The sequence below is a fragment of the Podarcis bocagei genome, assembly GCF_964188305.1.
Source record: "Podarcis bocagei genome assembly, chromosome: 15".
NCBI classification, from domain to species: Eukaryota; Metazoa; Chordata; class Lepidosauria; order Squamata; family Lacertidae; genus Podarcis; species Podarcis bocagei.
The window spans coordinates 2,574,964-2,598,130 of record NC_138141.1 but is presented as its reverse complement, the minus strand read 5'-3'; the positions used below and the strand labels follow the sequence as shown (position 1 = coordinate 2,598,130).

The 23,167-nt window shown below is 44.0% G+C and overlaps 1 protein-coding gene across 5 annotated transcripts in view; it reads left to right on the top strand.

Annotated features, from left to right (window-relative positions):
* The window catches only part of BIN3 (bridging integrator 3), a 148,147-nt gene that overhangs the window by 112,337 nt on the left and 12,643 nt on the right, over window positions 1–23,167 (top strand). For all 5 annotated transcript variants that reach the window (XM_081171465.1, XM_081171468.1, XM_081171469.1 and 2 more), the window contains 2 exons: window positions 17,454–17,595; window positions 19,832–19,966. In XM_081171465.1, the coding sequence (XP_081027591.1) occupies window positions 17,454–17,595; window positions 19,832–19,966 (277 nt within the window). The remainder of the gene's footprint in view (window positions 1–17,453; window positions 17,596–19,831; window positions 19,967–23,167) is intronic.

Sequence of the window (23,167 nt, the reverse complement as noted above, 5' to 3'; positions counted from 1 at the left end):
CCAAAGGAGATCATCCTCCCTAGCCTCTCCCAGACTTGCCTTGACCTAGAAATGGGCTTTGATTCTAACAGCTGCACTTCATTACTCCCTTCAGTGGTGGTCCTTACAATTTATTAGCTAAAGACATAGATAAATTCAATCCACACAATTATCGTTAGCGGCAATATATTACAATCTGAGTCATGTGCAGCATAAAACACCTTATTCTCTAGTGCAACCGTACGAAGCTCCAGGAGGTGTTTGGCGCCTCTGATGAGACTAATCGCTTCTCTTCAAAAGCAGCAACTGACTCAAGGGGGCAGGCACATCTTCCCGAGGTTACTAGGATCAGAAGTTGTATTTCTTTGTTTTTCCTAGATAATACAGTCCCCTGGTGTGGAATTACTGAGGGTTAATTTCAGTTCATTTAAAATTTTAAGTGAGAATGTTGTGTTCTTCACTGTGTGGGTTGAGCAGAGTGGAAGGCTGGGAAATTCACCCCAGATCCAATTCAGTCAAAAGGCTGCTATCTTCTGGCTCATACAGCATCCTCCCAGCTCCTCCCTTGCCCCAAGATGGGATTGGTCAAGTGTACAGTGCCCTAGTTATGGTGGATGACACGTTTTGTGCTTTGAACAATACAAGAAGCTCGGGTGTTTGCATTCTGCACCTCATTCACACAGTAGCCTCCTTCAGGTGATCTAAAAGTGAGCTCCCTCAGTACATGAGTGGGAGCCATGAGGGTGAGTGCAGGAGTTCATCTCTTTGTGTTACTCTCCATAAAGGTGAATATATGAAATGAGGAGCCCTCTTTGCTCCCCTCTGCACTTTAGAGCTCTGCCTCCCCACCTTGCGTGTTGAACAAACTCCCTTTTAGAATCACAGAATGATAGCGCTGGAAGGGGCCACAGGGGTCATCTAGTCCAACCCCCTGCAATGCAGGAATCTTTTGCCAACGTGGGGCTCGAATCCACGACCCAGAGATTAAGTGTCTCATGCTATACCAACTGAGCTGTCTTTCACACAAAAGTGCCTGAAGAGAACTGATGTCTTTCAAACCAATAAGACTTGGTTCTGATCTCAGTGTGCTGAGTCTCATTAAGCCACCTGAACACCACTAGTACTAAATAAACAACTGTTTTCTTCCAGCTCCAAGGTTTAAGTTCCTACCAAGTCTTGTGCTGCTGCTCAAGACTCTTGCTTCCTGCAAAGCTTTTCGTTATCCTGATTAAAATGTCAGTAGAAAGGCCCATATAAGAAAAGACCCTTGGAGACAAAAAAAACACAGCAACATTGTAGATCCTGATGCCTGTGAATGGACTAGGCAGACTGTGTAGACCATCATGGCTTAAAACTAATTCAGAGCTTGGCCCTTAGCTGTCACACCAAGACATGCTCAAGGCAACTTACATGGTTTCCTAGTGTGCTTTGCCAGCTGCTTGGAGTGGTCGTCCCCAAAGGACCAAAAGGAGCTGCTTCCAGGCTGCAGAGCACCTGAGACACTGCAGAGACCGCGAGGATCCTGGAGAACTCCCTCCCACAGCAGGGGGTGGTGTGATATATTGACTCTCCTGGCACAAAGACAGAGGAGGGGAAGGGTCCAAATTAACTAACTGCTTAGCACAGTTGGCAGTTCTCCCCTGAAGATTCAGAGTTGCACTGGCATGTGTGGGCAGGATTTATACTAGGTCCAAGGCTGGATTGACAGTCCCAGGCCTGAGGTAGCAGACAAAAATGGAATGCTTAAAATGGGAAGCTATGCTGCTGTTAATTTGACCTTTGTGAAGACCAGCAACAAGTACAGAAGAGATGCTTCCAAACCAGGTGAGGGTGTTGTGACAGACCCAAGCCAGGAATCCTCAGAAGCAAGAATAAAGGGATGCAGAGGTTGTATGCAGAGTCTGAGGTTCATTAGAAAGAACTGGTGGTGTTGCCTCTCTTCACACTTCTTTCTGCTGCTTTTTCTGTGAAAAGGAAGCTCCCCTCTCCTCAGCAGTTTGAATCAGCATGTTGCATAAGCTAAGTTACCGTATTTTTTGCCCTATAGGACGCACTTTTTCCCCTCCAAAAATGAAGGGGAAATGTGTGTGCGTCCTATGGGGCGAATGCAGGCTTTCGCTGAAGCTTGGAGAGCGAGAGGGGTCAGTGCGCACCGACTCCTCTCGCTCTCCAGGCTTCAGGAAGACATCCGCAGCCTAGGCAGCCTTGCGGGAGGTCCCGCAGGGATGTCTAGGCTGCGGAGAGCAGCCTGCTTCCCGGAGCGTCGGGCGCCCTGAAATCAGAGCGCCCAGCGCTTCGGGAACGTATCCACAGCCTAGGCAGCCCTGCGGGAGTTCCCCACAGGGCTCCCCATGCTGCGGATAGCAGCCTGCCACCTGGCGCGAGGGGCGCCCTGAAGCGGAGTGCCCCTCGTGCCGGGCAGACATCGGCCAGCCCCACAAGCTCAGGGGACAGCAGGGAGGCGCAGCGCTGCCACCCCGCTGTTCCTTGACCTGGTTCAGTTTCCCCGACCTGCTTTTGGGGGGGAAATAAAGGGGGGGAAATTTCCTTTATTTCCCCCCAAAAAAACTAGGTGCGTCCTATGGGACGGAGCGTCCTATGGGACGAAAAATACGGTATATCTCCTCAAGAGTGAGTTTCCTATACAGCTGGAAACCAGTGGTGTGTGGCAAAAATTGTCCAGTCTGGAGGCTTGCCACTTGAGTGACCAGCTTTATCCAACCCCTGCTTTTCCAGGCTAGAAGGTTCCAGTAACCTACATTACTAGTAGCAGTGCCTACCCCCCCCCCCTCTGTAACCCATAAATCCCATCCATTAATCACACAGTCCTGGTCTGTGAATCTTTCTCGGACAGTGAAAGCAGATAACCCAGCCTTTCGGCTCCCTGGGGGGAACTGGGGACCGGAAACAACAAAATCCGCTTTCATGTCCTTACTGGACTCTAATGAGGATTTCATACACAAAGCTAGCCACATGGCCTTCCTTCCCTCCACCCCCAGTTGTGCACCCTCCCTCATCTGGGGACTCTTAGTCTTAATCCCTTGTTCCCACTGGTTTGAACTGTCATCTTATTTTCTGTTGCTTTTTGCTGTAGTCGGAAAGGATGGTTTTAATTTCCCCTTCCTGGTGGGTGGACAGGCCTGCGACGGACGTGTGGGCACCGATTATGGAATGACAGGCATTCCTGAACCCAGCCCAAGTGCTTTGGCTAGCTCTGTACCAGTCTCAATCACACCCTTTCCTGCCTCCCATGTTTATAAAGTTTTCCCTCCCCATTGCCTTTTCTGGCTTAGTTACTATTTTTTGTGTTCTTTTAATTACCACCCTTTCCTCTTCTCTCCCCAAGTCCTGTTTTTCTACTCCTTTTCCCTTGTCCTGCTCTTCAGTTCTCTTTAGCTGTCCTTCAAGAGGCAGGCTTCACTTCTTCTCTGGCAGCAGATTTTCTGCTCAGGCTTATTATACCGTCCAATATATATTTGCATTATCGGCCCATTAAAAAACACAAACCCAATTGGGAATATTTGGTGAGGAAACAGCATTACAGAAGATAAGAGTCTTTTGGGGGCAGTGATAACAACAGAAAAATAGCCAGTTAAAAGTGGAAAGAGTTGTCTGGTGGTGCATGATGATGGGCGATCTGATAGATGTTTCTGCTTTGAAAAGGTGATTATCACATTAAGAATGTGTTATTTTATTTATGTATTGTTCAGAAATGATAAATTTTCATCCATAACAGAAAATATGGTACATTGGCCATACCAATAAAACTCTATATCTCTTTATCTACAAGCTTCCTCAAAACCTACCCAGCCAGATTCCATTCTTTGCTTTTTGACCAGGAGTCACTGCTGAATGGTTTCTTGAGCCTTTAGTGGAGTAGCTTTGAATTCACATGATTGTAATGGGAAACAGCATCTGGTGTGTTGTCCCCAGACTAAAAGCTGCACAACAGCAGAAGCCATGTTTCATATTCATCAGGGATGCCCAACATCTGGTCGATCCCTGAGAGGTTCTGGTCGATCGCAGTTGATCACTGGCTCCTTTTACTTTGCGGTGGCATAATAGCATCCGGCCCTGTCCTCCATTTTTGCAAGATCGCTGAAAAGGAAGACAGAGGCTGTGAGGCAGATTGTTTCCTTAGCGATCGGTTGGTGAGCGACTTCCCCCTTTCCTCAGTTCTGAAATTTCCCTCTCCACAATGTGACATTATTCCCTAAAAAAGCTGAACTACTTATAACTCTTATAACTGAACCCCTCCCCCCAGCGGGACTTTCCTCCCTAAAAAAAGCTCTACAACTTTGACCTGAAACCCCCTCCCCCCCCAAAAAAGGGGTAGATCACTGCCAGTTTTTTATTCTGTGAGCGGATCGCAGTCTGTTGGGAGTTGGACGTCCCTGATATACATGATGCACAGCTTGACAGCAAAGTCTCAAACCTGCCACAGACAGCTTGGAAGAATGGTTGGGAAGGGAGGGTATTCTCAAGGAGGGATTTGAGTAAAGTGGGGAGGCTGCTAGGAGTATGCTAAGATAATGATAGTACTTACTAATGATGGTACTTAACATTGACTCAGCCCCTTGTGTTTTGAAAGCATCAAGAGATGGTTAGGCACTTTAGATTGCCCACTTGTGCTTTAGCTGTTCTGATTCCCATTTTTAAAGAAGAGGGAACACATTGCCAGATGTCATTCAGCTAGTCTGGCTAGCAGCGATTCCAAACTTTTCTTTTCCTTTTCTTTTTTATTTGCTGTATACTTTGATATGATGCTCGAGGCAGATTCCAGCACTTCCCAGTAACACATGCACATAAATGCATACACATACTCAGCCATATAAATACGAAATTGTTGTATTGAAACCATTAAGCCAGCAAGTCTAGTATTGTCTGTAGTGACTGGTAACATCCTTCTGGGGTCTCAGGTCTTTCCCAGTCAGGCCACCTGACATCCATTGTAGAGAAGCCAAGGATGAAACCTACTATGTGCAAAGCCCCTTCTCAGTAAGAAGCAAAGGCTGAGCCGCACTAGGCAAGAAAGGCTTTGCTTTATCCTCAGACCTTGCTTGCTATGAGAGCGCGGATCTTCTGCCTTTTTAGAACATCACCCACATAGCAGAAGGAATTGAGACCAGCCTGTTTCTTCTAGGAGAGTAGATCTCTCATGGTATAGGACAGCAAAAAGAACTTTGCATCCTGTTCCAGGAAACCCAAGTCTTGCTATGTTGTTGTGGTATCCATTCCAAACTTGGGGCAGGCCGACTTGAAAGCTTGCATGGTGAAGTGGTTGTCAGCATGCTGCTCTTGGATTCTCAGCAGGTACTTCTGAAATATGGTTTGCGGTCACTGGGCTGGGAAGGGTGGATTTATTGCTGGTTTTGTTTCTATAAATGTAAAGGACTTCATGTTTTCTTAAAATAAAGTTGTATAAAAAAAGATTGTGGTAGTACAGCAAACTTAGGATTTGGGAACATGATAGAGAATTTAACACATGCAGATTCAAACTTAACAAAAAGTGCTGATCCCTGAAATGGGTGGTTTGAGCTATACTCCAGAGTTGGCAGTCAGAAGAGGCAAACTTAAATACAGTCGATGGAAGTGATTGAATATCTTTCAGTTTTATCACCTGGATTCTATGTATGTCGAGCGCCTTGAAACAAAGTCAGGAGCTTCTTAGGGTGGATTTGGCTGCTGTCTTCAGGTGTCTGAGTGTTCACTCACGAGCATGTCCACGTGCAGGATGCAGCCTTGTAAGCAGTCAGTGTCTGGATGGGAGACCACCTGGAAGCCCCCTTGTAAGCTGCCTTGAAGAAAGGGGGGATGTAAAAGTAACAACCTAATAATGTGCCAGTGAACTACAAGTACTTCTTGGTGATATGTTTTTATATTCTAGGAGTACTGTAAACTTCAGTCAGATTAATCAACCAAATCTTAGGTTGATTACTCAGTGGGATTTAATTTAAACAGGTGAAGTCAGCTTTTAACTGGAGAGGTTGAGCGTTAAGAACAAGTGCTTTAAAAAAGACCATGTGGTTCTGGTATTTAAGGTAATGGGGGTGTTAAAGATTAGCTTTCCTTCCAACAATGCATGGTAGGTTTTATTTATTAAATTGTACATTACCTTGGCCTTCCATCATTATCTCCAAAAAGGCTTTGATTTTGAGGCTTTGGCAGTATGCAGATGATGATGATAATAATAATAATAATAATAATAATAATAATAATAATAATAATAATAATAATAATAATAATATATTTATTATTTATTTATTTGTACCCCACCCATATGGCTGGGTTTCCCCAGCAACTTTGGGCAGCTTTCAACAGAGTTTAAAAATACATTAAAACATCAATCATTAAAAACTTCCCTAAACAGGGCTGCCTTCAGATGTCTTCTAAACATCAGGTAGTTGTTTATCTCTTTGACATCTGATGGGAGGGTGTTCCACAGGGTGGGTGCCACTACCAAGAAGGCCCTCTGCCTGGTTCCCTGTAACTTGGCTTCTTGCAGAAAGGGAACCGCCAGAAGGCCCTCGGCGCTGGACCGATACATTTCAATTGCATCAGTCAGTTAAAAGCAGGCAGTTAATGAACTAAAAGATTAGCGACTGTGGTTATTAGTGTGCAGAAAAGCAGTTCTCAGTTTGCTAATGGTGGGTGTTGTAGCTGTTATTGGATTACAGCTACCGTAAGCCAGAGGTCGGCAACCTAAGGCCCATGAGGGTCGCTTAACTGGCCCATAAGCCACACCTGAACCGAGCCGCCCACTCGGTGAGTTCCCGTGCGCTGTGCTAAACTGGCACAGCACGGCGCGGGGACTCACTTCCGCGGCTCCGGAAATTGCTTCTGCACATGCCCAGATGCCAGAAATCGCTCCTGCGCAGAAGCGATTTCCAGCGCCGCGGACATGTGCAGATGCGTTTTCCTGCGTTGCGTTGCACTTCACCAGTCCAGCCCATGCCCGGTAAGCCTTGCCATGATGGCTGGGGCTGATGCGAGTTGTAGTCCAACAACAGCTGGAGCCTCCCTCTGCCATAGGGTAAGCAAACATCGGAATTCAGCCTTTCTTGCAATGTTTGTGATTCTCTTCTTTTAGTAAGAGCTGTATGACAGTGGAAGGCACTCCTTCGAGAGTTGGCGGACTCTCCTTCCTTGGAAGTTTTGAGCAAAGGTTGGGTGGCCATCTCTCAGGGATGCTTGAGCTGAGATTCCTGCATTGCAGGGGGGTGGACTAGATGACCCTCAGGGTCCCTCCAAACTCTACACTTCTTTGATTCTATTATTCTAACTTCTGGGAGGGCTGCAGCATTTGGTTTAAATTGGCTAAAAAGCATTCTGGCTACAAAAGCATTCTGATACATAGGACATAAGGTTTTTTATTTTTAATTCAAAACAAGTAGTTCTAAAAACTGAAGGTAGCAAGTGCAGTCTTAGGAGAGGGAAGCATTTCGTCACACACACAAAATTGCCGCTTCTAAAGTGAGGCCTACTATGACCCATTGCCTTAAAACATAGTGGTGTTATTGCCTCCCTTGTATGTAAACTTAATGGACAGGCTGTAGTCCTAACCCCACTTACCTGGGAATAAGCCCCTTTGAATTCAGTAGAACTTACTTCTGAGTAGACATGGTTCAGATTGTGCTGTAAGATTATTTAGTCAGGTGGTGGCCCTAATTGCAGGGATCCACCCAACTTTTTTCTCTTCTGCCTGCTGTGGGACATGCTGCAGTGTGCTGAGTCCTTGTCTGGGCATAGCAGCATAGCTGCCTCCATCTCCTGTTAGCACAGCCTGGGTGGTAATGGGTCTGTTGCAGTCACTGTGTCACAGCTGGAGAAAGAAAGAGTGAGTTTCTATTTTCAAGGAACAGACGTGTCAGGCAGGTTGACTAGTTAATGAACACAGCAGCGGTGGGAATCCTGATGCTGCTTTTATCTTTTCAGGGCACTGTCTTTCAGTCCTCATCCTTTAATTATGGGAAGCTGAAGGGAGACTGCGAATGCAAAAAGAAGTGTCAATATTATTTATAATTCAGTGTGTCTTCTAAAGTCTGGCATTCCCCACCCATAGGTTAAAGTGTCACCTTAAGCAGAGTTTTGGTGGCACATTCCTCTCTACTTCCAGCAGTGGGGAAACTGTGCTTCTGTAATTTCGTTTAGTTATCCCCATGTAGCTAGCTATTAATACCTATTGCTTTTGAGTTTTTATTATTACCACTCCATTCTCCTCTTTAGCCAAGCAGAATCTCCAAAGGGAAAGTGATTCCAGCTTCCTCTGAGATCAGCAAACATGTGGGTCAAACTTTGGGCATCCTACACATTCAGCAGTTATAAAATGCTGTCCAAACTGCATGGTCTGCCTGCCCCAGCTCTTCACGCTGAGAAATGTGTGGCAGCTGCATTCTAGACTGGGAATCTCTTGGATCACAAGCCGTCCTAACTGCTCACATTAGATTACAGCCTCTTTGCCCGCGCAGTAAGCCATTCCTTGCTCAGCTCTGGTTCTGTTTCCTGCTTGGCAGGGGGTTGGACTCGATGGCCCTTGTGGTCTCTTCCAACTCTATGATTCTATGATTCTTGTTCTTGTTCTCAATCCTATTATTTTTTTTTTGTACCTGCTCCTGGCCTTCTCCTTTCCTGAGTTAGACCAACATGGCTACCTACCTGAATCCTTCTTTCCTGTTTTTGCCAAATACCTATCAGCCTTGCATTGTTGTCTTTGAATTAGAATCATAGAATCATAGAGTTGGAATAGACCACAAGGGCCATCGAGTCCAACCCCCTGCCCAGCAGGAAACACCATCAGAGCACTCCTGACATATGGTTGTCAAGCCTCTGCTTAAAGACCTCCAAAGAAGGAGACTCCACCACACTCCTTGGCAGCAAATTCCACTGTTGAACAGCTCTTACTGTCAGGAAGTTCTTCCTAATGTTTAGGTGGAATCTTCTTTCTTGTAGTCCTATCCTTTCAGCATTCAGCATTATCTTTTTTTGCTGCTGGTGGAGCAGAACCCCATTTGCCCTAATGGACCAACCACCTCTACTGTCATCCTCTTTTCCAGGATTTTTTTTTTTGGGGGGGGGGAGAAAGACAGGTAAACAAGGCACACTTCCATACTTTGGGGCAAGTCAAGATCTTTGTTACTTGGAGGTGCTCCAAGCAAGCACATTGATAGGTGTGTAGGGCCTCTTAGCACTGCCAGTGAGGCACTCCACACTGAAAGCCCTGCAACGTCCTGAGGTGTACTCTCAGTGATTCTGAATGCCGCTAACTTGGATGTCATCTTTGTCTTTGCACATCCTTACTGTTGCAAAATCAGTGCACCCATTGTATCTTGACTGAAGGTAGCTGTTCTTCAGGTGATCCCAGTAGCAGGGAAGCTGTGTAGCTCAGTGGGTAAGGGCAGTTTGTAGACTTTGAATAATCTCCCCCCTCCCCTCCCAGTATGGTGCATGACCCATGCATTAGAAGTCCTTATGAGACAGCAGTTGCTGAATATACAAACCTTGTACTATAGCTATTTTTAAAGCAATCTGTTGTGCCATGTCCCTTCATTAGTGCCTGGAAAAAACATCACTTTGTTAAATTGAGACTACTAGAATGTTGTAAGCAGGAAAAACAGACAGACACATCAATTAGTTTTTAGAAATATATTTTAACTCAGATGGTAGCAGAATCTTTGTTTTTAAGTTAATGTCCATATTTTTGTGATCTATATAAGCTTTTTCAATTCCTCATTCCTAAGAAATTAATGATTTTACATACCATCGTTAATGTACATGGTCCTTAACAGAGTAACATGGTTCCTCCCTTCACTCAGACAGGTCCCTGGCCACAGAACAGAATGTCTAAATTTCATTGGAGGCAGGGGAGAAGGAAGGTCAGCAGGAGAGAAATGTGAGCAAATGTTGATTATATGGTTTTTTAAAACAATAAAAATACAAAATAAAGCCATGACTTTGGGACAATCACTATATTTCAGAATAACCTATTTCATAGGGTGGTTGTGCTGATAAAATGCAGAGGGGAAAACAATGTATGCTGCCTTTTGCTCATAAGAATGTAAGAAGGCTTTGCTGAATCAGGCCCCTCTAGTCCAGCATCTTGTTCTCATGGTGGCCAGCCAGACGCCTGGGGGAAGCCTGCAGGCAGGATTTGAACACAGGAGCAGCCCTCTGGCCTCCTGTGGTTTCCAGCAAGCAATTTGCAGAAGCCTGACTGTTTCCAGCTGTGGAGGCAGAACAGCCGTCAGGACTAGTAGGTCACTGGAGGAAAGGTAGGATGTGAATGTAGGAAATAACGGTGCTGATTAGATTATAAACTGCCCTGAGCATTTCTTTTAATTAAAATTTGTGGAGGGGGAATACTTGAGTTTCATTTTGGTTGAGGTGAAGACAGATGGTTGTATTGAAAGTAGCACTAAGTAGCTCCTTGCATGAGAGAAACAACTTCCACTTGTGCAACAGGACTCCCCCCCCCCCCGCCCCCAAATCTGTTCTGGGGATTCCCCCAACCCTCTGCAGCAAATCTGGGGAGAGGATGGGGGAGAAGAGGTAGAAGTCCCATTGTGCTAGTGGAAGTTGTTCTGCTTGCAGTTATTTAATTGAATGCCACTGTCGTGGGTTAAAGTCAAAGGAGTCACAAAGAATTCAATTCACAGGATCCAGTTACCTGGAAAATGGGTTCTTCTTTGCTGGAAATCTGTTACAGATACTTGATAACATTATTTTCATTGCATTTTCAATACCTCTCTGCGTGTGCATGTGCGTGAGCACAGCCATGAACTCTATACAGAAATGCCTTTGGGCTGCCCCTCATGATGTCTGCCGCTGAGACGTCAGGAAAGCTAAGCTGTGTTTTGCAACCATCTTGGCAAACCTGGTCTCTGGCCGAATGTGCTGGGAGCAGCCCAAGTTGCCCTCAAGGATAAGTGCTGTCCTCTCAGTCATTTAGAGCCTCAAGCAGTTTTTCTATTGTCGATTTTATCTGAGGGTTATAGAAGGTATAGTTAACTTTATCCCCTCATGAGGTGGTTTTCTCATGAGTATCTTCTTTTGGGGGAGGGGTCTGTATCATAAATCCATTACCAAACAGGTGGCAAAATATCTAAATGCTGTAATATTTCTTGGACCTTCTACAATTGCTAGTTACTAGGATCACTGTTCATTGGTTGTTCCTTTTGACCTCTGCCTTTAAGAGTGAGATGTTTCCCTCCAAGCCCATTAAGACCATGATGTTGATCTAGAATTCTCTGTAGCCCACAGCAAGAGGCGCCCTTTTAGCTTTTGCCATATTTAAAGACCAAAACAAGCTCTGCTGCACCACCAATCATGGGGGGAAGCCCCAAATCCCATAGCTGCAGCATCCCATAAATGCAGTTGTAGCCAGCTGCATGGAATAAAGATCCTATTTTGTGTACAGCATACGGAGTTGTTTTCTCTCATTGAGACAGTATCATTTCACATCATTTGCTTTTAATGCAACCATAGAGCCAACACACATTTTGCTAATAAAATGAGGTGATGGCAGAAGCAAAGTGATGTATCTCCAAGTTCCTTGGGACCTTTTGAACAATACTGGAGCCTGTCTTTCTAGGTTGAGAAACAGCCAGCTTCTGGATTCTAGCCGCCAAGCAGCACCATGAGAGACTGCTATTGCTGGCTGCCCTGTTTGTGGACTTCCCAAAAGATGTTATGGGCCACTGTCAGAAGCAGGATGCTGGATTAATTAGATTAATTAGGAGCAGGGCTGCTCTTACATTCCTAGATCAGAGGTAAGCACTGGCAGCCCCTGGGCTAAATCTTCATGTGCCCTTGCACACTTGCCAATCCAGAGGTGAAAGAGGACTTTAGAAGGACCATCTCTATGGTGGATTCAATGGCAAACCCCTGTGGGGGCTGGGACGGACCTTTCTGTCTTGGAGCGGTATTCTGTGGTGGATCGCAGTGGTAGATGGTCTGCTCTGATTATTGTTTTCAATATATACAGTGATTGATCGCCTCATGCCTAGAAACAATTGCTGCAAGCCTTTGCATGAGCATTACAATTTCAGACTGCAGGCGAGGGCTACTTGGCCTTACAAATAAATTGGATATAAATTCTCATACATGGTAATAGGCTTGTCCTTAGGAATGAATTCTCAGAATACAGAAAAGTGATATAACAGGAGGAAGAAGACTAGACTAGAACCCTTCTCACTGGCAGATGAAGGTGATAGACTATATGGAACTGGCAGAAATGACCGGCAGAATCCGAGACCAGGGAAAAGAGACAGCGGAAGAAGATTGGAAAAAATTTAAGAACTACCTTAAGAAACATTGTAAAATTAATGAATGTTAGAATGATGCTGGTTTAGAAAATAACTGGATTACAGTTGTAAGGATTAAGTTAAAAGAAAAGAAAGGTTAAAAATTAGATAAATTTAAGGGTGAGGATTTGCTGAATTAAAATTTGAAATTGGAATGCAGAAAGGGGAGGTATGAGGAGGTCGGAGAAGTAGGTTATAAGAAAATAAGGGTTTGAAATTATACTTGTTCTTTTTTTGTTTGTGTTTGTTTGTATTGTTGTGTTTGTCTGTATAATTTGTGAAACTTTAATAAATATTTTATATAAAAAAAAATAGAACCCTTCTCACTAATATGTTAGTTTGCTGTGTGCATGGGATCTCTCACACACAAATTATATATAATATGTAATTTGTATGGAGGAGTATTGAGCCTTGTGACCCCCACCTCCACCCCACCCCCCAGAATGTGAAGTGGTACCATCTGACATGACCTGCATTAATTAATAAAATTTCTTCTTGGGTGTAATTAAACACAAATTACAGTCCTTGGAGATTATTATGTATGTCCAGCAGGACTCCCATCTTTCATGCTTTGAACATATGAATCTATAGCAACTATGGCACGGCAAGGATTGCATAGTTAGTCCTTTAAATCAAAACCACAATTATTCTGAGGCGCTTAAGTCCTTCCCAACAATGTAGAAATCTAAGTATAGAAGCAAATGTCAATAGCTCTTATGTTTTAAATAATACCACAGTACCTTTCCTGCTGTTATGTCTTTCGTACAGGCTATTACAGGTGAGTAGGTTTTATAGATTAGATTTGATGGCGCAGCGGCATCTGAAATATCTAAGAGCACAACATGGTGTGCTTATTGGCATAAAGGCTTGAGGGGGAGGGAAGGGGAATCTACTGGGGCAACTCTTCCGTGTACAGAGTGCTTCTCACAACGTAGAGACCTAGGAGCCGTAATAATGGTGGTTTGGTTTTAAAGTTCTGTCTACAGAATTCTAACTGCATTTCCCAGGAGATTATGAATGCAGGGGGCAAATTTACTTCTATTTTAGCAGCTCTGTGTGTTCTGTGGGTTTTGGTGTTCATTAGACTGCTAAGGATTTGAGAGTGTTTGTATTTATTATGTAGGCATTCTGCTTCGTGGTACTAAAAGCGAAATGTTTGCACTGAAGTCAGACACCAACCCCAAGCTGAGTTGGACTGTTTTGGAAAGATTTGGGACTTGTCTAAACTGAAGTCAAATCCCTCCAAATCACCCCAAACTGAACTAGGAGCCTCAGAAGCAATTTAGACATATTTTTAAAATATCTCTTTTAAGTTCCCCACCCCCAAATCATATTTAAAGGCAACTAGCGCAAACACTCTTGCATCTATCCTTCATAAATTTGGCAGGTTTCTTGCACCTCTCTGATATGTGCGGTTATACAAATTGTCCACAAAAGTGGGAAGGATCAAATGAATCCTAAGCCACCTTGAAACTGTAAAAATTGCCCAGGAAAACCACTGCTGTTAGTTTCTGCATTTAGTCCTTTGAATCCAGTCCCTTTTGGTAAACTGCTTCCTATCTAGACTTGATTATTGCTGTTGTTGTTTATTTTAGAACATAGACTTAGTTAAGACATTACACTAAACTATGGTTAAGAATATTTAAATTGTGATTTACTGTAATGATAAACCATGATTCACAATCTGCTAGCAAACCAGGTTTGAAAATCATGACTTGACTAGTTCTGCCCCCTTGATGTATGCCAGCAATGAGTTGACATGATATTTGAAATGATGTAATATAGAGTGGTACCTCAGGTTAAGTACTTAATTCGTTCCGGAGGTCCGTTCTTAACCTGAAACTGTTCTTAGCCTGAGGTACCACTTTAGCTAATGGGGCCTCCTGCTGCTGCCACGCTGCCAGAGCACGATTTCTGTTTTCATCCTGAAGCAAAGTTCTTAACCCAAGGTACTATTTCTGGGTTAGCGGAGTCTGTAACCTGAAGTGTTTGTAACCCGAGGTACCACTGTAGTTGCTGTCATTCCTCTTTTTCCAGAGGGCCCCTGTGCCGTAGTATTGAACAGATGGAAATGAAAGCATCCAAGCAACTCTAAATCATTATTAGCTAAACTTGAAAATGAAATCACCTAAGCACTTCTGAACCATTCAGGTGTTTCTGGATGAGGCAGGAGTTGATGATGTTTCAATTTATATACCACCCTTTGTCAAAAGATCCCAACATTAAGAACACATTCTACACATTGTGGCTCTTTTGCCAATCAGGATTGGGAATATTATGTCTGAATGGACCATATGATTATTGCAAACCTTTGTTGGTAAGATACTTGAATTAAGTCATACCATGAAGTAAAATTTTTGTTTGAAGACATGAGAAATTTGACTGTATAATTGAAATAAATGTTGGGGCCCTCAGGGGCAGCTGGAAGACTTTCAACTATTTTTAACTAGTTTTGTGTGAAACTAGCAATTTTAAAGTTATTGGACACCTCTAAAAAGACACTGCTGGAGTTAACGAAGGAATGTAATTGTGTTCTTTGCCAGCATCTTTCCCTTAACAAGCAATTGATGCATCTTGCAAAACTTGAATTTAAACTGGATATTGTGTATGTGTGAGTGTATCTGTCATTATCTTTTCTGAGCCTTCAGGATGGGGAGAGCTAAAAATTAATTTAGATGTAGGATTAGTTCTCACATTACTCCCATGGCTGTAAGAAACCTTAGGCTAAGTAATCTGTGGAACAGGGCATTCTCTATGAGGACACAGATCAGACAGCTCCATATAATGTATAAAGTTATGTTTATATAATTATAGAATGCGTAAAGTAGCTCAGGTTTGCCTTTGTGCAAGTTGGATCTCTCGGTCTATCTCATAAGGTAGATGCAAACCAAGTTAATAAGACTTTTAAATGTCTGTTGTGTGTGGGAAAGGACTGTAAAAGTAATAATATTAGTCACTTTTCTCGTGTAAGGTGTTCAGAACATACTCATAATAATGATAGTATAATGGCGAGGATATAATGTTGGGAGGAGAAAAAGACAAAAGACAAGTGAGGTAGCCCTGTTGAATTTAATTCAAGGTGAAAACTTGAATGCTCACTTTAAATGATTAATTGGATATTTACTGGCAGTGGTCAGGCTAGCAATAGCCAGATTTTGGAAGGGATTGGAAAGGACAACTCTTAGACATGGTACCATAAGGTGTGGCAGATTACTTTAAATGAAAAACTTACAAAGAAGCTAAAAATGACAAGGAGAGGTTGCCAAAATAATGTTGGGAAGAAGACAGATCAAATTTATGGAAGAGGGCTTAGGTTGTTTATCTCTCTCACCAAGCTTCCTGTCTCAAATACAGTTCCTGTTAACTGAACAGGACAGACTTGGGACAGACTTGGAAGTGCTGTTGAAGCCCCCTCGGTTAGGTGACTTCAGTTTCCTTGTCCTTTCAAACAGGTGTGGTTCTATCTCCACATCCTAGTGGGCTGGTTAATTGGAGCCAGTTCAGATAGCTAATGGCTCCAACTCGTGTTAGGGGATATTTATTCTGATACTGCCTCTTTTCTATCAAAACTCCTAGTGAACATCTAAAACAAGAAATTAGCATGGGTAGTTGACACAGTAGTTTCTTGGTATTCTTTCTTGCTAGTTGGAAGGATGTGTGCCTAAGGCCAGGATGGTGCCCCCCAGATGCTCTTGAGCTGCCATGGCCCCTGGCCAACATCTGAATGGCTCTGTGTTTGCTGCCCCTGATTTAATGGCAGTGAGGCAGGTGGGCTGGCAATTCAAGCCCAGGTAGAAGGAAACTCCTGATGAATCTTATCAAATGTGGCTTGCTGCCTTAGATGTTCCTTGGCAGTGATGGTGGCATAGTTACATGTCCTTCCACACGGCATCCAGCTGCATGGGATATTGTAATACATTTCATGTTTTGTGCTTACCATGGGTTTCACCCAATTTTTCTTGGACTCAGATTGAGGAGGCCCAATGAAAATCCCTGCTAGTCCTCAAAGGCTTTTAAGTGACCTTGGGCCAGTCACCATCTTTTAGCCTAACCTACATCTCTGTAGCTCTAGAGGACAGCAATAGGAGTAGTGGGTAGAAATTGCAGTGAAACAGAGTTCAACACTCTCATGGTCGGAGCTGTTAGGGCCTGTCCATACTTCTTCCACTTGCGCTTCAGCATAGCTGCTCTTCTTTTCTGTTGCTCTTTGTCAGGGCTTCACACAATATCATGTTGTCACTTCTCTGGAACCTCCAAGGGGGAGTCCAACAAGCACAAGGTAAAAATAGACCATAATTTAATTGCCATTAAAAGAAGACCACCTACACAGCCCTTAATGTAGAATATTTGAGGTGGCGGTGGCAGGGAAGGAAGGAGAAAATTTGGACAGTGTATGTTCCCCAGTCATTTCCAACGCTTACATTGTGCTTGCACGCATTGGCACAGGAAAGGGAAGCTGCTTTCACTCACATATATGTAGTTGATTGCAATGCCTGTATGAGCACTAAAGCGGGGCACAATTTAAAAAAATAAATATGTGGGGCAGAGAACCGAAAATGGACAGCAATGGACTGGCAAATTGACTGAAGGTGTGGGTGGAGACAGAAGGGGTGGAGGTGACAGACGTGAAAGAGGAGTGGCCACACAATGCGCCACAAGGGAAAATGTGTTGTTGTTGTTTTTTGTTCAGGAGTCCAAAAAGGGATCTGATCTGGTCGGAAGGGGAACAAATTTCTACATTTCTATTCAGCGGTAAAAAGCATTTCACATTTCTGCGTCAGGATATAAATGGAAAGCTTTCAGCCCAGTGCTACAGATCTGATGGAGGTTCTAAGAAAGTGAGGGACCAATGGAAGTGTGGGCGGGGCAGGTGTGTGGGAGGGGCGGCCCTGGGGGTGGGCTCTCCTCTGCTGGAGCTGGAGGTGAATTCTGCTTTGAACAGCGATTTGAAAAGATGACCTTCAAGGTCCCTTTTTCACTCTCTGAATCTAAGGTTGTCGTGTGGATAAAATGCATGAGGGGGGGCAGTAGCAATATTCCTTGCCTTGAGCAGTTTCTGAAAAAGGCCAAAAAGAAAATGGAAGCAAGTCACTAAGCTAAGCTCTCAATGGACAATCAGGATAAGTGTCATGAGGACACAGGAATCATAATTTTACCCCACTTTATTTGTTACAGATTCAGCGGTGTTTTCCCCAGCCTGAATATGGCAGTAAAGCGGCGGGAACAAACTCTGCAAGATTACAAGAGGCTGCAATCTAAGGTGGAGAAGTATGAAGAGAAGGAGAAGACGGGACCCATCCTGACCAAGTTGCACCAGGTACAGAGCCAAGAGGGAAGGGGTTCATAGGCTCACAGTCAGAGAGGATTTGGAGGTTTTGCAGGTGCAGGGTAACATTTTACTGGTTGTCCTGGGACTCTTTTCACCAAGTTACATGTGCTTATCCATATCTCTGAGGTGTTTGTTTTTTAATATTTAGTTTTGAGCTGGAATTTGGGTGGATTCGACCAACAATCTAGAGCGTTCTGGTGTGTTTTGGTGTGAATAGCTTGCCTACAGAGAAATCTAGTTTTCACACAGAAGATACATTTGGATGCAGTACCGGCCACAAACCATCATCAGGGCAACTAGCCTTTTCCTGAGCTATCACAGAGCAGCTAACTTAGCACTAGCATGCAACCCAGCACTCGTGGTTTGAGAATCCAATAACAAACTTTGGTTTCCACTTGTGCTTTATCTGGAGAGAAGCAAGCCACATAAACAGGTTCACATGTAACCCTAACCCAGCTTCTCCGTGGTTTGTTTCCCTGCTCTGGAAAGCGATGAGCAAAACGAGGAGTGCTTGAGTTACAGGCACCTACCGGCACACAGCTTGTGCAGAGGCTAATTTCTCTAACCATGGTTCATGGCCAGTGTTGTATACGAATGAGGCCAATATCTTCATTTAAAAGAAAATCAATCATTTGTAGGATGATCTTTAGAACTGCATATGTCCATTAGGTGCTCAGCTCCCATTTGTATCTTGGTTGCTGTTGTTGCAGCCACAAGGGACTTTTCCATTTCACATTTCTGCCACCCTTCCTGCAGGAGTGACTCCTTTGCCTCTAAATATCCTGCAAGTATAAGTACACAGTTCAGAGTTGTGGGCACACATCACAGAATGGCTTCCAAATTCCCCTCAGTACTTTTTTGTATGAAATAATCCAGCAAGATTTCTTGAGATCTTGAGATGTCTTATGAGATGACTCCTGTGTCAAACAGGAATATTGAAAAGGGCCATTAATCTGTTTTGAAAGTGGGGCTAAGACTAAAGTAAAAAGGTCTTCCGGTTAAGCTGGTCTTAAGCTGGTGTTAAGAGAATTGTATTTAGGATGGCAGTTTTAGTTTCCTAACTCACTAAGCGCTACTTTGCATTTGGTGTGGCAGTTGTGTTTGCTGCGGCTGTATTGGCATCCTGGAGAAGATAGGATGTACACCCCTAAACTCTCCCTAGGGAGCTGCAGCCAGTCCCTAGGCACTTAAATGGAAGCGCTCACATTTCACACTTTGAAGTTTCTTGCAGCAAACTGGTGGGGTATCAGGGGTGAATGGATTGCCATATAAATGATGAAGCAGCTCTGAATCTAATGTTGCTAACCCACTTCCCTATGTATGCTGGAGCCTCTTAAGAGATTGGCTTTCACTGAAGAATGCAAATTCTTAATAACTCTATAAATTGGGCATTGTGTTAAAGAATTACCATATCAACATTAAGGAGAATTCAAGCTTTATAGTAAAGAAGCTTAGAATGCTGTGTATGCATGCATAAAACTAAGGATGTGCCAAAGTGAGCTCCTTTGTCTTGATGACTAAGCAGGGAGGGTTCTGCCCCTCCCCCCGGAATTTCAAGTAGGGCTGTGCCAAGAGGGGAGGGGCACCGTTTTCACAAACATTTTCATCTGTATCAGAAGGCACATGTGTGTGCACACATACACTCCCCACTCCCCCCCCCCCGGTGTCTTTCGGCAATAGGCAGTACAATAAGTTATTTTGCCATCATAGTCCTGATTGGCTTGGAATCACTCTTGAGGCCAGTTTCGGAAGCATGGCCATTCTAAATTAACTTTGTCCTATTGATGTCAGCATATAAACAGATCTGACTGGCTGTGTAACATTGTAATGTGGTTATGTTCAATATGTGATCCCTGACTGGCTAAGACAAAGAAGCCCTAGTCAACAAAGGATATGAGCATTAGGTCAGGTGAACATTAACAAGAAGGCAAACCATTCTCAACAGTAAGTGATTTTTTTGGAAAATATTTTGGAAGACCTTAAAGCACTACCTTCATCCTAAAATGGAAAGAAGCAAATATTTGGTCCAACCATGTTTGCTGCTATGCATCTTCCCTCTCTAAGGGCTGAGGGCCATTTCATATGCTAAGGATTAAAAGGAGCTTGCTTGGCTAAACTACATTTGGTACTGAACATGGGAGGATAGTCTCACTGACTGTTGAGGAGGAGGTGAAGCATAATACTTTGTGGTCCTCTTCTTCCACTACCTTTTCTGTTCCCCCAGGCGCGGGAAGAACTGAGGCCAGTGAAAGACGAATTTGAGGCTAAGAACAAGCAGCTTCTGGAAGAGATGCCGAAATTCTACAGCAGCCGCATCAGTTACTTCAAGCCAAGTTTTGAATCTCTGATCCGGGCTCAGGTATGACTCAGGCAGTCTGTTGCATAAGTATCTGCTTTATTTTCCTTAATGCAACCTAAACAACAAGGCTGTTCAGTAGTACTTCAGTAAGAAAGAAGTGAATGCCATATATAGAGGCCATCAATCTGTGTTGGAATATCCAATAGACACAGACCAAAGCCCTGTGGGGATAGAAGGGATGAGAGGAGGAGGAGGAAGACTGCAGCATCAACATGCAAGGGGTCTTTAAGTTTGGCTACAGTTTGACAAAAGAAGAAGGTTCCATACCAAATCACCTGGTGCCATGTGCTCTCAAGACTCAGATTTTCTTCAAATTTTTTTTTGATGTGTAGATACCTATGTAAAGGTAAAGGGACTCCCTTGGCCAGTAAAGCGAGATGAGCGCCGCAACCCCAGAGTCGGCCACAACTGGACCTAATGGTCAGGGGTCCCTTTACCTTTACACATTAAAAAAAAAATTGGAAAAAATCTGAGTCGTGAGAGCACAGATTAAAATCAGGTGGTTTGGCGTGGAATGACCCAGAATGAAACAACTACAAACATACCGTATATACTCGAGTATAAGCCAACTTTTTCAGCACATTTTTAATGCTGAAAAAGTCCCCCTCTTCTTATACTCGAGTGAGGGTCCCTGTCGTCGGCGGTGGAGGAGGAACGAGCAGCTCAAAAGCAGCCCTTTTGGGCTGCTTGTTCTTCCTCCGCCGCTGCCGCCACCAGCCTCTGCCTCTCGGCAGCACCCTGGGTGGGAGGGCTGGGGGGGAGAGAGAAGCCCCCTCTGCCGTGGGCGCATGTGCACACACACACTCCGCCCACCAGGAGGTTTGTGGTGTGGTGAACCGGCTTATACTCGAGTCAATAAGTTTTCCCTGTTTTTTGTGGTAAAATTAGGTGCCTCGGCTAATATTCAGGTCGGCTTATACTCGAGTATATACGGTATGTAATGTTCTACATCCTCCCCACCACCTTTCTCCTCCCCTTCCCTGTCCCTTACAGCATCCCTTCCTTTTCCTCTGGTTTTTCCCACCCATGGAGGAAGGAGGAGATCCTTTATACAGTGGTGCCTCGCAAGACGAAAAGAATCCGTTCTGTGATTCTCTTCGTCTAGCGGTTTTTTCATCTTGCGAAGCAAGCCCATTGAAGGATTAGCAGATTAGCGGCTTAGAAAAAAGGGGGGGAAAGGGAAAAAAACCAGCAGGAACTCGCAAGACATTGTCGTCTTGCGAAGCAAGCCCATAGGAAATTTGTTTTGCGAAGCACCTCCAAAACGGAAAACTCTTTCGTCTAGCGAGTTTTCCGTCTTGCGAGGCATTCGTCTTGCGGGGCACCACTGTATCATATGGACATTGATATTTGTTTTGTTTAAAAAATCTGTGTATTCTCTTCCAATTTGCATTCAAGGTGGCATAACAAAATGCCATAAAAATAATCAAAACTTAATAAGAATACAAAGCAATGGCAGAGAAAAAGAATGCAGAATTTTTCAAAAACAGTTTAACTTAAAAGCAGCATATTAAATAATTTAGCAACAAGAAAGGCAATTTGGCAAGCTACATGGTGAAACACAAAAAAATCACATTAGCTCAACCCATTCAAAGGCTAAATAGAAAGTAACAGCAATGATACCAGGCAGAACTCCATTGGGACTGGCTCTCTCCCTGGTAGCCAGTCATTTGACGTCCACAGGCAAGGACCTCCAATGACAACCTTACAAGAGCAAGCTAGAATGTAGACTCAGCCCATGATTTGATCAACTCCAGGCACAGGTCTATTAGGAAGAGACATATATTGGGGGCATTCTGTTTACTGTGGTTTCAAATAGGGTTGAAGTGTGTGTGAGATGATCATCTGGTGATGCGTGTCCACGCCATCTTTCATTTTATCCTGAGATTGCCGCACAATTATGCACTGGAGAATCATTGCCCTTCCTAGGGAGCCAGGGTGGTGTAGTGGTTAAGAGCAGTGGACTCGTAATCTGCGGAACCAGGTTCGCTTCCCCACTCCTCCACATGCAGCTGCTGGGTGACCCTGGGCCAGTCACACTTCTCTGAAGCCTCTCAGCCCCACTCACCTCACAGAGTGTTTGTTGTGGGGGAGGAAGGGAAAGGAGAATGTTAGCCGCTTTGAGACTCCTTCGGGTAGTGATAAAGCGGGATATCAAATCCAAACTCCTCTTCTTCCTTGCTTTGTTACATTGCTTAGACATCTCAAACCTTCTTAAAAACCCAAAACAGCACTGTTGGCACTTCTAGATTAGTGGCCTGGTAGCATACGGGGGGGGGGGGCAGTTTTTAGTTGTCATATATGGGATAGATGTGTACGGTAGATGTGGTGCTTGTTTTCTCAACCACTGTCTAGCCTACATTGTGAGCAATGGATGATGAATGGTATATTGATGCCTAAGAGCAACCCTCAACAACAGTTATTGTAGAGGTCTTTTGTGAACGGAGAAAAGCGGTCAGCTTTTGAGAGTTGCCTCCTGCTTAGGTACGGGTGCAGGTAGCTTGCAAACATTTGCAGATGCAGTTGGGGTCACAATGACCCCCAAAGCAGAATTAGTAAGCATTGTGTGAAATGCTAGCCATGATGGGCGGGGGAACAATTTTGGTAGATTACAAAAAAGGTTTTAACTGGGGGCGGGGAGGGGCATGTTTTAAAATTCAGGCTTGTCAAGGGGTTTTGTAAACCTGAGAGGGACTGTTGACCCCCATTACAGTTTGTTAAGGAAACAGAGTCATTTGTCTATTGTGGGAAGATCCAATATGCTGTGTTTTACCTTCTATGCTCCTTTCTCACAAGTAATGAAAAGAACAGGTTCTGAGCTAAGTCTCTGTGGTCATGAAGAAAAACTAAATAATTTAAGCAGCACTTTCACAGGGTCACTTTGACCCCCAGCACTTTGTCTGTGTGTGTTTTTCCAGTTTTCTCTGAAATTGAACTCCAGAGTTGTAAGAATACAGAATTAATACCCACCTAGCTATAAGAATAAAAACATGGATGTTTCACTAAATTTAGGAAGAAGCATCACATGGTAATAAGCACTTCTTCATAGTCAAGGTATATCTAGAGCAGAGCTTTTGAAACTTTTCATGTTGGTGACACACGTTTTAGACATGCATCATATTCTGACACAGTTTTACTGGCAAACTGAAGGTTAAACTAACTCCTTTCCAGCCCTGGGAGGAGCGCAGGGAGCATTCATGC